A 16,572-nucleotide genomic window follows, 5' to 3' on the forward strand; every position below is an offset into this window, starting at 1 on the left:
CAGCTGCTCAGAAGCCATGCTGCAGTCCCTGGGCCTGACCCAGCCTGTCCAACTTCAGCCCTTTATAATATTCAATCTTATGGAAAAATACTTTTCTCTCTGCTTCTCAGACTGCTGCTGGTACAAGACCTCTTCATTTTGTGATCTGATACTAGAACAGCATTCTTAAGATTCCCTGAGCACTCCATTTCCTATATAAAACAATAGTAATGGGATACTCTGTTATAATCTCAAATATGGGGAAATGTAATCCTTTCCCAGGCTGGATCACACTTATTGATTGAAAGCGCTTGTGAGTCTTTATACCCAACTTGACATCATTTTTCTGTTTGTAAGTACGTCGGTATCTACCACAATAATTTTGGAATGTTGCATCCAATACATTTCAAACTTCCAGGGAACGTTCTACGCATCAAGGAACAGATTATTGATTTGGGGAAAATTGGAAAACCAAGAGGGGGAAAATGGGGGGCAGATGGAGCTCCAGCCATCTTTTTAGCACAGCCACATCTTCAAACACCTCTTCAATGGTATATAGACCAAACAAGTGTTTGACTGGACCCACTAATGCCTTCCAGCATAACAACATCCCATCTCAACTCTGCTTATCCTCCTAATAGTTTAACGTGTTGACACCCTGAATGATTTATCATCCAGAGAGAAAGAAGAATAATGGTGAAGGGATGGTGAAAAGGGGGTCTGCATACAGCTCCTGGAACATGGCAGAGAATAGGGGACAGGGGAATGGGACACACAGAATCCCTGGTGTAGGTGCGGGAAGTTGGGGGACCCTAGTATTGGGTGAGGGAGAAATGGGCATACAGATCTTCTAGCATGGGGAGAAAGCGGGGGAATGGGTGGCAGACAGAGCCCCTGGCATAGGAGGGGAAGGGGAAGTGGGAGTAAGGGGTAAGGTAGGTTCATATACAGCCCCTGCGATGGAGAAGATTGGGAAACCTGGTGGTGGGGTGGGGAAAGGAGGAAATAGGGGTATACACAGATCCCTATCATGGATCGAAGAGTGGGAGGCTCTGGAATGGGGGAAGGGAAGCCACACAGAGCCCCTGTCAAGGAGCAGGAATTTGGGAACTGGGGAGATGGGAGACAAGGCACACAGAACTCCTGGAGATGGGAGAGTGGGGGACCCTGGAATGGTGAAACTCAGGTTGCAGGGGAGTTTGGGGAAATCTGGTGTGGGGGAAGAGAAGCCTCACAGAGCCCCTGAAAAGGAAAAGAATGAAAGGGAAATGGGAATGTGTTACACACGGAACCACTGGTATGGGGGGAGAGAAGAAGGGGCCTGGGTATGGAAGGAGGAGGGAAGGGGGGTACAGCCCATACCAAGGGCAGACTATGGAGGAATTGTGGAGGACTGCAATAAGTATCAGCTTACACTCTATGAAGTGTGTGTGACCCCCCCCTAGTCATAACAATATCTAAAATTTTTCCCTAAGTAGCTCAGAGTGAACTACAGCCACTCTAAGAAAACGAGTCAAAATGGCTTCTGCTGAACTTTTCGGGAAACACAGTGGTAAGCTCAATCAGTGAGTCAGAAGCAATAGCATGTGACTTCAGCCATGTGACTAATCTCACCATTGACCAACAGTGACATTTTTGAAGAGAAGTCCAGGCCACCACCAGAACCATGGCAGCAGATGCCAAACACGCAGAGAGCTGGACTTGGCAGACTGTATTCGCACTGTACAGAGACTGCAGCTGGGGCGGGTTGGATTCTGACCCAGTCTGTTGCCAGTCAAGGTGACTGTTACTGATAAAAGGAGTGTTTGCCCTGAGCGTCATTTTGGTGTGATTCCTGCCTCCTCAAAGGCAGTAGGAGGGGTTTCTAAGCCAAGACATGGGGGGATGGGGGCCGGAGCCTGCAACCTATTACTAGCCAGGGAAGCGCAAACTTGACACACAATTTCAACCCACTGTAATGGGAGCTCTGCAAAATAGGATCGAGGATACACTTGTAAGGGATATAAACCCTCATTCATGGCACAAGACAACCACTAAGTGTGTAAACCTAGGAAGAAACTTCCCCTATGAGATTCCATCATGGTCCATTATGGGGTAGTACATGTTCTTCTGTGGGTGACACTCAGCTCTATGCCACCTTTACATCAAACCATCTCATGGCTTTCTGAATACCTGGCTGAAATCAGCATATACATGGTAAGCAGCCTGCTCTTCTGGTAGGCAGTTGGAAGTGCTTCAAAGAGCATGTCTTCTCATCCCCCACTACTGAGGGTATCTGGCTTCAGACGGTTAAGTTGGTTTGAAGCCTTTTGTGCTCCTCAGTGTTACTGGATGCCCAAATAGCTGTGGTGGTAAAGCCACCTAGCTCCACCTGTGACTGGCCAGAAGACCGTGCCCCATCTTATGAGCCACAGTACTGGCATACATGACCTCCACAATTGATTACTGCAACTTATTTTAGCTAAGAAGGAAGCAACACATTCTGGAAATGCTCTAGTTGGTACAAAACAACATCCAGTCTCCTCAGCAACATGAGTCACTGTGAATACACCACCCTGATGCTCTTCTCTCTGCAATGGCTTCCCCTTGAGTCCCATTGGAGGTCTCTGACCTCAGAGCCTCCCATGGAACTGACCCATGTCACTGAGAGATTGCCTGGGAACACAGCCATTGTTGGAGGCCAATCCAGAGAGAGGCAATCATAAAACTGTCAGCCAAAAATGGGAGGCTCCTAAGTGGGGGACATAGAGCTTACACAGGACCCAGACTGTGAAATGCACTCCCCTTACAGCAAGAATGGCCAGGGATCTCTCCACTCTCTCATTTCTCCAACATAGCCCTCCCTCAGTAAACTCTTCAGATAAATGCTCTCACACAAAAACGCCACCCACGCACCAGCACACACAAATAGAAAAAGGCAAACAAATAAAAACAAAGAAACAGGCAGACAAATTAAAAACAAACCAAAACAGCCTTTACACTAATCAAGCTATTTCTTCTATGGGCTTGGAAGACAGAAAATTGCTGTTATTGTCATTTCTATTTTAATTCTTGTAAGGCACTCAGACCCGAATGTGATGGGGGCCAGACAGAAAGACAGGGAGAGTGTCCTTAGGCAAGTCATTCCACAACTTTCTGTGTCTCCATTTCCTCATCTGAAAGGGGGCTAATACTAGTGACCTACCCCAGAGGAGCGTTCTGAGGCTTATTTCATTATGAGACTTGGCCAATTTCAGTTGAAGTCAGTGGAAGTTTTGCCAGCAATTTCCATGCCAGGGCTCTGTCTCAGTCTGAATAATTCTGGACAATTTCAGCCAAAACAGTTCAGATATTTTTGAGAACAAGGCTAGGGGAAAAACACAATTTTATAACGTGAACAAAATTCTGGTGACCAATTCTGGTGACCATTTCTTTGGAAAGCTCTAATGCCCCCATGCTTTTGAGGAGATACTTGCAATTTGGCAGGTAGATGGCCTTGGTGTCAAGAATGTGCCTTTTGCCTTCCCTGTGACAAATTGCCCAAATTGGGCCAACTTATGAGCCTTTGAAAAATAGCAGTTCACACAAACTCAGCCGAGACTTCCTTAACCCTAGCTAAAATCTTTGAAGATTCTGCCATCACTGAACATGTTTGAGAATCTCCCAGCTCCTAGTACTGACCAGTCTGCACATGTGCCATCCCCACAGAGCACGTGAGCATACAGCTCCATTCCCAAACAGCTCCTACGTGTGACAAAATCGCTCCTGCACCATCCCCACCAAGTGACAGGACATGCTCCAAGCCAGAGCTACCAGAATGGGGGGACTCAGGAGGACTTTCCCTGTAATGATTGCTCCCAGATGCTCCAGGCCAGGGTAGGACAGGGCACTAGAACTGAGAGCAGGGGGCCTGTCTATTCTTTTGTCTCAGTGACACCCCCCATTGCTGACACCCAGGCAGCATGGAGCAGAAAGCCATCTGATTCAAAGACATAGGGGAAAAGAGCCAGACCTAGGGCCAATAGTCTGGGAGGCAAAGACTAGGACTGGAGGTTGGCAAGAGGCAGAGCCTGGGACTGCGGGGACAAGGAGACTAGGTCGGGGAGCTGGGGATGGAAATGGCACAGGGAGACAGCTGGCCAGTGGGTCAGGAGGAAATTGAGATTGGAGGAGGATCTGAGGGGGGGAAGACAGGGAATAGCAGGGCCAGGAGGAGACTGGGACTGGGAGCCAGTGGGGCAGGGGGAAGAAGGTGTGGAAAGGGGAGACAGATCTGACACAAAGTTGGAGGATGAGGGGAGAACTGTGACTGGCTGGGCAAAGAAACTGGGATAAGTAGTTGGGGATGGCAAGGACAGTGAGACGGAATGAGAAGCCCAGGAAGAGAGACTAGGACTGGAAGCCATTGGGATGGGAAACATGGGTATGGGCGATGACTGGCGACAAGAGGGTGGGAGACAGAGAAAGAGACAGATCAGGGAGTGGAAGAGGGAGCTAGGACTGGCTGGATAAGGGTACTGGGGACAAGGAGCCAGGAGTAGGGGGAGAACTGGATATGCTGGGAAGGAGACTGGGAGTAGGAGTATGGGGGAGACTAGGAATGGGACAGACTGAGACAGGGAATCAGACAGGGACAAGGATCAGAAGCCTGAGTAGTGGAGACTGGCAATGACTAACATGGGCAGTGGGTATAATAGTCCATGGGAGGCTAAGCCTCCCTTAATCCAGGCCGTAGCCCTGTCCATGCTCTTCCCCAAGGCCCCACCCTCACTCCCTCTCTTCCCTGAAGTCAGCAGGGGCTCCGCTTGGGCCAGTGATCTGGCCAGCTTTGAGCTCAAGCTGGCCAGTGACTGGGGGTGGTTTGGATCAGCCCATGGTGCTCCGGCTGACCAGCAGCCCGGGACAGTTTGGGGCAGGCCTCCTCCGGCCATGGGAGGGCTCGGGGCTCCAGAGGGCAAGGGGGAAAGGGGTGGGGCCTCAGGAGGAAGGGGCAGGGCTGGTGAGCTAGTCTCCCCAAAGAGGAGGTTCACCCACCGCCCATGGTAGGAGAGGAGAATGGAACTGTGAGAAGGAGCTAGTGGTGGATGGGAAAGGGACAGGGCAGAAGGGGTCAAACTTGGGGAGAATGGGAAGAAGAGTCTGTGCCTACTAGAACAGGCTCCCCTCCAGAGTCTGGAATTGAACCCAAGATCCACGAGTCTCACTATTCCTCTAATGTCAGCAAATAGCTATGAAACCCACTTTGAAACTGTCCCATCCTCCTCTAGTGCTAGCCCTACTACTGCTATCAGTTTCTCCATTAGCTCAAGTGGCAGACGTTTATGTGGAGTAATTAATAAAATTAAAAAAAAATTGAAGTCTGCATTTTTCTAGGCAGAACTTCCTAAAAGTTAGTTTGACTTGTTTTTGCACTGCCTCTGCACTTCTGGGTTCTGACCAAACCGGAAGCCCTGAGTTACATGTTACATGCTCCTCTCACAAGGTTTCTGGCTAGGCCTCTAGTCTAAAGCACAAGAAATCATATAAGAAAGTGCATCCTCTTTGTGATACCCAGCCCAGTTTTAGAGAACCATGTGGTTCAGGAAGATCTGAAGACTATGTCTACACTTTTTGAGGGGGGTTTTCTGATCCCAAACTCCTTGAATCTTTTTGGGCTCAACTGTTGCTAACGTACAATTCCCTTCATTTCCTCATCTGCATACTCTGGTCCAGTGGCACAAAAATGGGGAGATCCTTTTTGCCATATATCTAGTTCTAACACATAAAATGGAATTTCCTCTCTTATTTATCCAAATTCAACCTTTGATGGCTGCCTTTTGGGCACAATGCATGTTCTGCTTATTCCCTCAGGATTCTCTTTAACTTTTCACCTCTTCTTTTGTTCTGGGGTTCAGTGGGGCAGGTTATTTTTCCTAGTCACTCTTTCTTTTATGTTCTTTCAGTTAATTGGGGATCATTTTCTTCTAGTTGTTAATCTGGCTGCCCTGTGTCTATAAGGGGATGCTCTTTTATCAGACCCTATGGTTCTGGTTGAGCCGGTTGCTTCTTCATTTAGATCAGTGGTTCTCAAACTAGGGCCGCCGCTTGTTCAGAGAAAGCCCCTGGTGGGCCAGGCCGGTTTGTTTACCTGCCGCGTCCACAGGTTCAGCTGATCACGGCTCCCACTGGCCGCGGTTCTCCGCTCCAGGCCAATGGGGGCTGCAGGAAGCGGCGCGGGCCAAGGAATGTGTTGGCCGCCCGTCCCGCAGCCCCCATTGGCCTGGAGTGGCGAACCGCGGCCAGTGGAGCCGTGATCCACCGAACCTGCGGACGCGGCAGGTAAACAAACTGGCCCAGCCCTCCAGGGGCTTTCCCTGAACAAGCGGCGGCCCTAGTTTGAGAACCACTGATTTAGATCTTGTTATAGATTTATTATGGTGCCTTGAAAGGACTTGCCTCCATCAAACATCATCCTCCGCCTTGGACATCTGTTCTCAGAGTCTCAAGCTGGTATGCAGCCTTGGGGTTCTTCTAGACTCCCCACCGCCAAGCTATGGCTGTACAAAATGTCCTCTTCCACCTTTGGCTGGCCTAGAGATTGCCCCATCCCATCAGATTCCAACTTGGCTACTGTAACCCATGCATTTGTAACCTATGGCTTGACCATTGCAGTGCAATGAAATAGGAAGGAAAATGCTGATCCTGAAAAAGCTCCAGTTGGTTCAGAATGCAGAGGGCCATCTACTGAACAAAACGCGTTGCCAAGAGCACTTCATTCCAGAGCTCCACTCTGCACTGTCTCCTTATTGAATACAAAGGCATGTTCAGTGTTACAGCACAGCTATTCAAAATCCTGCCCCGGACTGGTCTGAGCTACCTATGTCAGCACCTCTCAGTCTGTGAATATGATCTCCCATAAGAGTCATGTTTATCGGGGACAAAGGAACAGTCATTCTCACCAGCGAAACTAACGAGTGTAGAAAAACAGAGCTTTCTCCGACACTGACCACAACTGTGGAACTCACTTCCGCAAGAGATCAAAATAACCACTAATCAGACAACCATCAGAGCAAAATGTAGAGCTCATTTCTTTAGGCCCCTCTTTCCAGCAATAAAATAATAAAAGGAAAATGACATAAATGCATTATTCAAAAAGAATTTACTCCTTAAGAGGGAGTTGGAGGAATGGAAGAGCAAGTGAGAAGAACAGAAATCCTGGGCCTAATTCTCTGCTGTCAGCTCAGAATGGTAATGTTTCATGCCCCATTGCACTGGTGTAAATGACTCCAGGTGGTGCAGGGCAATGGACAACGAGCCCCTCCCCTCCCACTCATCCACGTATTTATAGCATTGAGAATATGTAAGGGGCCTGGAGCATGCAATAAATGGATTAGATTTCATCAGACAGAGTGAGGGATAGATGCTTATTGATAAGGACCTTGTTAAGTATTTGAATAAAAGAAATTCTAAATAATTTTGGAGACAACTGATTACTAACGATAGGCCCAAACCACAAAGTACAGGGGATCTTGATCCTAGCATTTTGGTTTAAACCTATTATGGAGGGGTAAGGATAAAGCCAGCTGCAGAATTTGGTCTGGATCCAATAACCCCCCAAATTCCAGGGGTATTCAGAGCAGGAGTGGGGTTGACTCAAACCCTATTAACTCTATTAATTACCAGACTTGTGCCTCAAGAGAAAGGTAGCGCCTATAGAGAGGACGGTTCAATATTGTGAGACATGCCGACTTTCTATAAATAGAGATGTACAGCGATTATCACTGGAATTAATTCAAGGAAATTCAGAAGTAGATGAGTAATGAATGGGGCTGACATTTATTGGTTATAATTTGAAAGGAGATAAGCATCTCCTCGCTTCCCTTTCTAGGAATCTAGCCCAATGAACCCTAGAGGGGGAGGATAGACTCAAGAGAACCCCTCTCAGGCCAACAAGAGAGTAAGAGAGCTGTCTGCAACCACCACAATGAGATGAGTAGTGGAGGTGGCCCCAGCAGATTTGGCAGGAAAATGAGCGTGGGGAGGGGGTTAGTTATTGCTCTGCATCACACACCCTGGCCTGCCATAGGACTGCTTCAAAATATTTGTCCTCCCCTCCCCTCTCCCCCCCCCAGCACAGGGATAATGCCAGTGGGAGCCTGCAGATATTGCCCATACCAACATCAGGGATATACTGGGGGGAAACTGCAGTTACTACCCCTGTATCATCATGGGAAACTGCTAAGACATTTTGGGGTTGGAGAGGCTATCACTCTGCCTGGCAGCAGGAATATATAGACGTGGAGGGGTAACTCGCATAGTGTGGCACTCTGTCCCCCTTGAGAGGTGACTGTTTCCAATTGCTTCTATAGGCACCCATGCAAAAAGACACCGTGAGGCCTGTAAAAGCAACTGGAAACAAGGCGGAGACGCCATCTGAGCTGCCTCTTCTCTGGGCTGTTGATGTAAAGTGGGGGACAAGAGAAAATAGAAGTTGCCATCAGGGACCAGAGCTGTCCTTAGGATAGGAATGTCCCAGGGAATACTGGAGAAGGAAAGCAGAATAGAGGAAGACTAGGCATGTGCAAAAGAGAGGACCACATGACAGGGAAGTATGCGCACAAGTTGGGGAGGAGGACTTAGCATCTGGGAAGCACGTGCAAGAGAGCAGGGGGAGAGCAAGGAGCAGAGCAGATGGAAAGAGGAGATGAAATGACGAACAGAAGGAGACAGTGCGATTTAACTTCATTTAAAAAGGACAAACTCCTTGGTGCACTACGAGAAGCTAAAAATACATCACTACTTTCTTAATGTTGTTTTTCCATGCAAGCAATTGCTGTAGGTTGCTACATGGCTGTTGCTTGATCACAGATGGGAAGAGAGGTGGTTGGTATGACAGCAAATAGAAGGAAAATCTCCATGATGCCAATGCTCTGTTAAGGTGTGGTCCACACTAAGAAGAAGTCTGATAAACCTTGAATTAAGAGGGCAATAGATGGGTTGTGTCAGGCAACCCAAGCAGGTGATAAACATTTTAGGGCTCCACAAATGATCTAAATGGAGAACCCTTTGCCTATTAACAGCACCTTCCATTTAAGGATCTCAGAAAACTTTACAAATGTTAACTAATTTAGTCTCCGAAGCCTTCTCTGAGGAAGGAAAGCATTATCCCTGTCTCTCAGAGAGATACTGACAGGCAAATAGCCTGCCCAGGCTCAAGTCAAACAGCAGAGCTGAGAATTGAATCCACTTCCCTTGATGGCTATTTCTGTACATTAACCACTGAGTTCTACAGTTATCAGCATGAGCCCGCAAGAGTCCTGAGAGTGCACATGATCTCCCAGGATGTTCAGGAGGACTCCTGGGGTAAAACATGAAATGAATGTGGATGGGTTTCAGGATCAGAGTTTAGACAATAGCTGGTGAAGGGGGTTGGATGTTGGGTTCCCTTAAATTTAATCCCACAATATGCCTCAGTTTCCAAATCCTTCTTCACAGTATTCCAATAAAACCCCATTCCATTCTGACAGAGATGACACAGCACACTCCACAGGCCTTTCCTACTGTGGCTTTAGGACAATGGAACAAGTTGCCAGACTCAGCAGGTCCAGTATCCTCTATGCTGAGCTGTGGGCTACAGCTGCTTCATTAGAATATGCACACCCGGACTTCACCGCTCAGAGGTGCCCAAGTGTGTACGGTCTGACAAATATCCCCCGGGGAGGATACTTAACCTCACAGAAAAGGGAAGAACCAGGCAACGCACTCCCAGGTATTGCTGAGCACGGAGTAAACAAGCTCTACTGCAGAGGTGGCGGCGGCAGCAGCCTGGACCTATGACCAGATCCATCACCCATTCTGAAGTCCAGGTAAGGTGGAGATAAATCCCAGAGGGATGCAGGAGAAGCAAGAAGTACGTAAAGTGCAGGGAGTCACTGGGCGGAGGGGACAGTGGTAGAGTTAAAGAGGGATACAATGTGGAGGAAAGCATGGACTAAGTGACTGCTGGTCAAGTTATGCACACCCAGCCAGCACGGTGCAGGCTGAGGCTTCAGGGTACATACACTCTCTAAGTTTGGGAACAGAGTAACCATTAGTTTATACACCATTTCAGCATGGGAAAGGCAAAGTCCTCAGACTCTGAATGCAGACATGCCAAACCACAAAAAAAAAAAAAAAAAAAAAAAAATGCAGAAATTGGGCTTAGTTTTGGCTTAATTGGCCTGTGAGTTGCTTGTTGGCTAGTTTTTGGCTTGTAGCTTGTTGCTTCTTTTTTTTTTTGATTGGCTCCCAGCAATCAGGGGCAACGGGGGGTGGAGGGGAAGAGTCAGGGGTGCACAGCAGGCCCACCACAGTCCCTGACAGCACGCCGGGGGAATCTAGTCACATAGAGTGTTGGGGTTCTTAGGGATTGGCTTGTTTTGGCCTTGTTTTGAAATGTGATTAGCTTGATTTTTAGCTTACTGTGAAAGTCGGGGTGCTTATTTACCACGTGAAAGTTGGCAACTGTGTCTACATGGTCTCTTAGTCTGAAATGCACTCCGCCCTTATGTAATAAAAGAATCAGTCAGCATGGGGCTGGCAGAGCCCTCAGGTTACAAACAACCTCACAATATAGGGCCAGCAGAGCCTACAAGTTATACACACTGTTGCAATATGGGACAGTCGGAGCCTACAGGTTGCAGCTGTGGCCGGCTGGGAAACCCCTCTGCATGGGGTATCTCAGGGTGATGTAACGGCATGGCTGGGGGAAAGATAGCATGGTTGAAATGCCTCCATAGTTTGACTATTTCCAGGTCCTGGAATGGCCCCATGGATCCATGGACAGCTGTGCAATTAGAGCAGCCCTGAGGTTACTCTATAAGATGGTATAAAACCACATTTAACCTGCCTCCTTGGGTTCTCTTCTGAGCACAGCTCAGCCAAAACCACCATGTTTTACATATCATGTTCCGCAGACCCTCACTCAGAAAGGACTCCAGTTGCACACGTGCACTCAGTGTGAGACAGAGGCAGCCATGCGGGTGTAACCTACACACACTACACCCTGTCAGGGTGGTGCAGATATTGCCCTCAGGTTATTCACATCTTCTCATTATAGGACAGGCACCGCCATCGGGTTCTGAGGCTGAAGGAGCTCACAAATTATTTCAACCCTTTCAGCATGAGGCAGAAAGAGCCCTCAGTTATATACACCCTCTCAGTATGAGAGAGCAGGAGTCCTCAGGCTGAACACACCCTCTCAACCTCAGACAAGGAGGTGACATGGCTCCTATGGACCTCTGTCAATATGGGGGCTGACTGGATGCTCATTCCTCTGTTATGGTCTCTATGCACCTGTGAGTGTGACAGGAAACTTAGACTGGCAGTTAGACTGGTGTCTCTCCCACTAAGCATTACGGTTGTATTTTCCCCTCTGGAAGCACTGCCTGCAATTAATTCCCCAAGGGAGCTCACATGTGCCATCCAGAGTGGTTACGTTACGTGATTTAGGAGAAATCAATTTCTCTTACAGTAGGGAGCTCACTGAAGGCAGCAGAGGATGAGGTGGGGAAGAGTGGGATGGTTATTACTGTGGAGACTTTCATTTCAGAAGAAATCCCCACAGACACTATCCAAGGAAGGAAAATAGGAGCCACAAGAACTTTAAGCAACGAACCTCACATGCAGAAATCAGTTACCAGAAGAAACAAGAGCCAGAACCTCAGCTGGTATAAATCAGCATCTCTCCTTTGAAGTCAGTAGCTCTAAACAATTGACATCAACTGGCAGCCTGGCTCAAAAGCTTTTTTAAGAAGGAAAAAGACTTCTCTTCCTGTGCTAGCATTTAAAGGCACAAACACGCCTTGCAAGTTTTGCAGCATCTGCATCATGCGGCATAATTAAGTTATTCTAAATGAGGTCTGAGACATTTTAATATCCTGAAGCAATAAAATCTCAGGTTGATGTTCGTTCCTCCCTCTCCTTCTCTCTCTCTGTGTCTTTTTCCCTCTCCCTCTTCACCTCTGTGGCTCCCAGTGTGAGAAGACACCGAGCTGGTTGGCTGTAATTGCTGGAACAGTCCCCTAACGCTTGCTTCCTCTTCAATTGCATTAAACTGCATCTTTATAGATACAGCCCTGTTTATTCATGCTGCTCATGTGGAAGAGGAAAGAAATGCAGACTCTCTCTGCCTCCTCCTCCTCCTCCTCCTGCCTTTCATTTCATGGGTGTGGCAGGGTTCAAACCTTTGCAGTCTCTCACAGGCACAAGTGTGATGAACAGAGGACAGTACTGGAGGGAAAGCCATAAAACACGGCTGGCGATGAATGAAAATCATTTCACCCACAAGTGGGAAACCGGCTTGTGAGTTATCATTTAATCATTCATGCAATCTAGCACTGAGCACTTGCCCCGATAATGTCCACCCATTCTAGTGTAGGTATACGGAATGCTTATCTATCTATCTATGCATGTTATGCTATCAAGAGATACAGTAGATAGCACAGTATATTTCCAAATAGTTAGTATTAAATAAACTTTAGGGCAAATATCAAAGGTTCTTCAACCCAGTCTCTCATTTTGCATCTATTTAGCTCCAGATTTTATGGGTATAAATTTGCAGGTGCAGTCAGTTGGTACAGATGATAGAATTTAGACATCTAGCTCTCTCATTTGCAGGTGCAGCCAGTCAGCTACTTAGTTCTTTTCCACTATCATCTCCACCCACAAATATAAATGTATATGTGCATACACTTTCTCTAGAGGTGTATGTATATACACACCCACCCCTGTAATTATATACATATAAATTTGAAGAGATTTCTCTGAATCCGTATTTGTAATTTCAGCACTTTGCTCTTTTTCAATCAGAAAGGCAGGATGATGCGAGCTTCCCCAGAAAAATGCCCTGAAAGAGGAAAGCTGTCTTTATTTTGGAAGGAAGCTCCTGTTTCCTTATGAAGAACCTGATCTGATTTCTTTCCATTTGCAAAAGGTTGGGGCAGGGAGAGAGGAAAGCAGGCTGAAAACCAAGGTCTTTTTTTCCCACTCCAAATTAAAGCTTCTTTTGGGTTATCATCAGCTCTGCTTTCCAAAGTTTTACATCGTCAATGTAGCAATTTTGTGTGTGTGAATATGTATGAATGCATGTATGGGCGTAGGAGTATGAATGGGTGTGTCTGGCTGTGTGTGGACGTGTGTGGTTGTATTGGGGCTGGATGTGTGTGTGTGTGACTGTACGAGGGGGATGAAGGGGTGTGTCTGGGTGGGTGACTGAATTTAGGGGTGTGTGTATATGCCTGATCTAGTAATCTGTGTGTCATAAGTTTATAAATATTTTGTAATAATAATAATAAAAAAGACAGACAGGAATAACATATATAGATTTAGAGACTGGGTAAAACTGGGTATTAACCATGTGTGCTAAAGCCCAGCCTATTAAAGTATGGCAAAAAATACCCCCTGTGGCTCTTCCCAGCTTATTGCCTCCAAAAAAACCCCAGAGACTGCTATTTTATTTTAAAATTTGCTGTGCCTCTCCACCCACTGCCCTGTCATTCTGCTTCTCCGTCTGCCTTCCTCCTCCTCCTCCTCTCTTTTCATCCCACATTGGCCGACTAAACGTGCTCTGCTGGCTGGTTGCAATGTGTTCCCCCTCCCACCCTTCTCCAGGTTTTAGTGACTGTATCATTAATTGCAGAGCATCTGAAACCTGCATAGGGAAAAATATATAAGGTTGGGTCTCTTTCTATCCCATTCACCTGCCCCTTTCAGTTATTCTACAGTATGACTCCTTGGCTTGGGAGCACACATATTGAGGCACAGAAATGCACCTTAACCTTCATTGTAATTATATACAGTATTCTACAGTAATTATCCAAATCTCTAAAGCTTCCAGCAGTGTGTTGGACTATTACTGTAGAGTATTGCAGTAATAGACACTGTAAGGTATATATAATGGAGGTGTCAGTTGCTGCTCTGTAGTTATAAGACTGAGACAAGATTTACACTTAAAGCAGGAATCCCACCTCTTTGTTATTATCCTGATGGAGAAAGTTGTCATAATACCTTTGAAATGCACCAAGGGCCAAATTCTGTCCTGACTACATTGGTGCAAATCTGGAGTAGTTCCAACTGAAGTCAAAGGAGTTAAACTGAGGTAACTGAGAGCAGATTTTGGCTTTCAAGTGAACAGTTTGAAATGGAAGGGGTGTGTGGGGGAATGAGCTAGCTAGCTTTTTTTATTTCATTATTTTTGGCTTGTCATGTTTTATTGTTGAAAATTAGCTGGGTCCTCACCCCTCTTGCCACCCTCATCAAGGAAAGCCATGTGGTACCAGTAGAGAGAATGAACTGGTTTCCAACAGGTTCGTACCGTTCGTCTCTCTCATCCCATCGGAGCTCAGAGCTAATAGAGGCGTGGTCCTCTGTCTCTTTACCAGCTGGTGCACAGTTGTCTAACTGGTCGTACTAAGAAAGGGATTGCAAAGAGGGCTGGGTTTTTTCCCCCCGACTTCATGGCCAATTACTTTTGCTATTAATTAATTGTTCTTGATATTATTAACACCAAAAAAAAGGAAAGAAAGAAATTACCAGTTGATTTTTGTTCACACTATTTTAACGAAATGCACCTGTCTCCCTTGCCATCTCAAAGCACATGCACATAAAGCAGCTTTCATCTCTCAGAGCAAAGAGTAACAGAGAGCCGGCATCCTGATCCTGGATCACGGTTCACCGAGTATCTTTTTATTTATTTATTTTTGTGGCAAAAGCTGAAGAATTACTTCCCCCATCTTTGAGGTAGAGCCACTTCTCATCACATTTCCCTCCTCCCCCTTCCACATCCACACCCTCAGAATCAGAGACAGAAAACCCTATGCAATGCATCTGCCCACAGTTAAAAAAAAAAGGGAGGGGGATCCTTGTTTCTCCCCAAACATGAAGATAGGCCACCCTCTCCCCACATCACCAGCACTAGAAAGACAAACAGTCATCAGGAAGGGTGTGAAAAGAGCCTTCAATTGCAAGATGCTAAAGAATTGCAAAGAAGACATCTGCTTAGAAGCAGTTAAAAATTCCTCCCCCCGCCCCTTATACACATACACACACATCCAATAGCCTGGGAATTTCTCCACAGAAAGAAGTATAAAATTGTCAGCTCTACCTGTTTTGTTCTTCTCATACAGCACAGCATGATTGTATTGTCCCCTTCCTTCCTTCTTCTTCCTTCCTTCTCCTCTCTCCTTTTTCCTCCTCTCTCTCTTATCTCTCCCCCCCCCCCCCCCCCCCCCCCCTCCCTCTCTCTCTCTCTCTCTCTCTCTCTCACACACACACACACACCAGGGCAGTTAGCTGCAACTGTAAGGTCCACAGCTATTGCTCATCACACATGCACAAGCTGGCTGTCTCTCTCTCTCCCCCTCCCTCCCTCCCTCTCTCTCTCTCTCTCTCTCTCTGTATCTTTCCCAGAATTGTTCACTAGCTCTCAATGACTAGTCACCTCCCCACCCCACCCCCCACTACAATCCAGGCAGCCACCCCCTCCCAGTCCCCTGCCAGCCTCATGAATATTTAAACATCTCCAATCTGGACCCAATTACCCAACGACTTTCCCACTGTACTGAGACTAGCAGGAAAGGGAACATTATAGATTGTTGAGGGGGTGGGGTGAGGTGTGTCTGTGGGGGCTTGGGAACGGGAAGTGGGTGAGGGCTTACATTTTTCTGCCACTCTTTTTCCGCATTCTCACTGTAGTAGTTAAAGCAGAGAGCACAGGGCCCCAGCCAAGAGAGGATGTGTATGTTAAGAAAGCTAGTGGGGTTATTTCCATGGCATTTCATGCACAGGTGACATGCTGTAGGTGGGAGCTGTGGTAGGTGAGGAATAACAATAAACGTATGAATGTCTGTGGATCTTCTCCGTTCCCCCTCACATGCATAGTCACAAACAGATATGCACATACACACGGGAAGATATGCACATATACCTACACACATTCCCCAGATGGAAATGTCCTATAGAATATAATGGAACATAACTTTTCTATAGGTTTCTGTGGCATTTAATAGAAAATTATATTCCTGCCCTAGAGTTATATAGGGTGGTTTTAGAAGCAACCTATAGAAAGGCTGTTGTTCTCTATTGTCTTTCTCTATTGATTTTTAAAATAATTTCTGTAGAATCCCATTGATTTTTTTTCTTTATTAATTTCTATAAAACTTGCCATAAGGGATACCGGCACAACCACACACACACAAACACTAACATACACACACATGCGCCCAAATACACACGTATCAGATGCTATAACATTGTGCTTTCTCAGAATTTATAGCAGAGTGACTATGTCTAATAATATGGAAAAGAGAATCTAGGCAATGCATGGATTTCAGCCAAAATATGACAGTGATGAATACACTAGAAAGGAAAAGATAGATAGAATCTAGCTAACAAAATTAGGATTAAGCCTCCTTTTTTTACTAAGAGCCAGATTCTGAGCTCTGTTACACCAGTGTAAATCAGCGAGTAACATCACTGAACTCTTCTTCCGAACTACTACATTGATCTAATTCTGATTGACGGTAAATCAGCCTAAGAGCAGAATGTAGCCCCAAGTAATTATTAAGACTTTTACGTTTTAAATATATGTAATATGTG

General features: G+C 46.5%; 1 protein-coding gene across 1 annotated transcript in view; it reads right to left on the bottom strand.

Moving 5' to 3' along the window:
* The window catches only part of GAP43 (growth associated protein 43), a 75,044-nt gene extending 59,834 nt beyond the window's left edge, over positions 1 to 15,210 (bottom strand). The window contains exon 1 of the mRNA XM_034789052.1: positions 15,080 to 15,210. Within this exon, the coding sequence (XP_034644943.1) occupies positions 15,080 to 15,109 (30 nt within the window). The 5' untranslated portion in view covers positions 15,110 to 15,210. The remainder of the gene's footprint in view (positions 1 to 15,079) is intronic.
* Positions 15,211 to 16,572: the final 1,362 nt, after the last annotated feature.

Source organism: Trachemys scripta, chromosome 1, assembly GCF_013100865.1.
Source record: "Trachemys scripta elegans isolate TJP31775 chromosome 1, CAS_Tse_1.0, whole genome shotgun sequence".
NCBI classification, from domain to species: Eukaryota; Metazoa; Chordata; order Testudines; family Emydidae; genus Trachemys; species Trachemys scripta.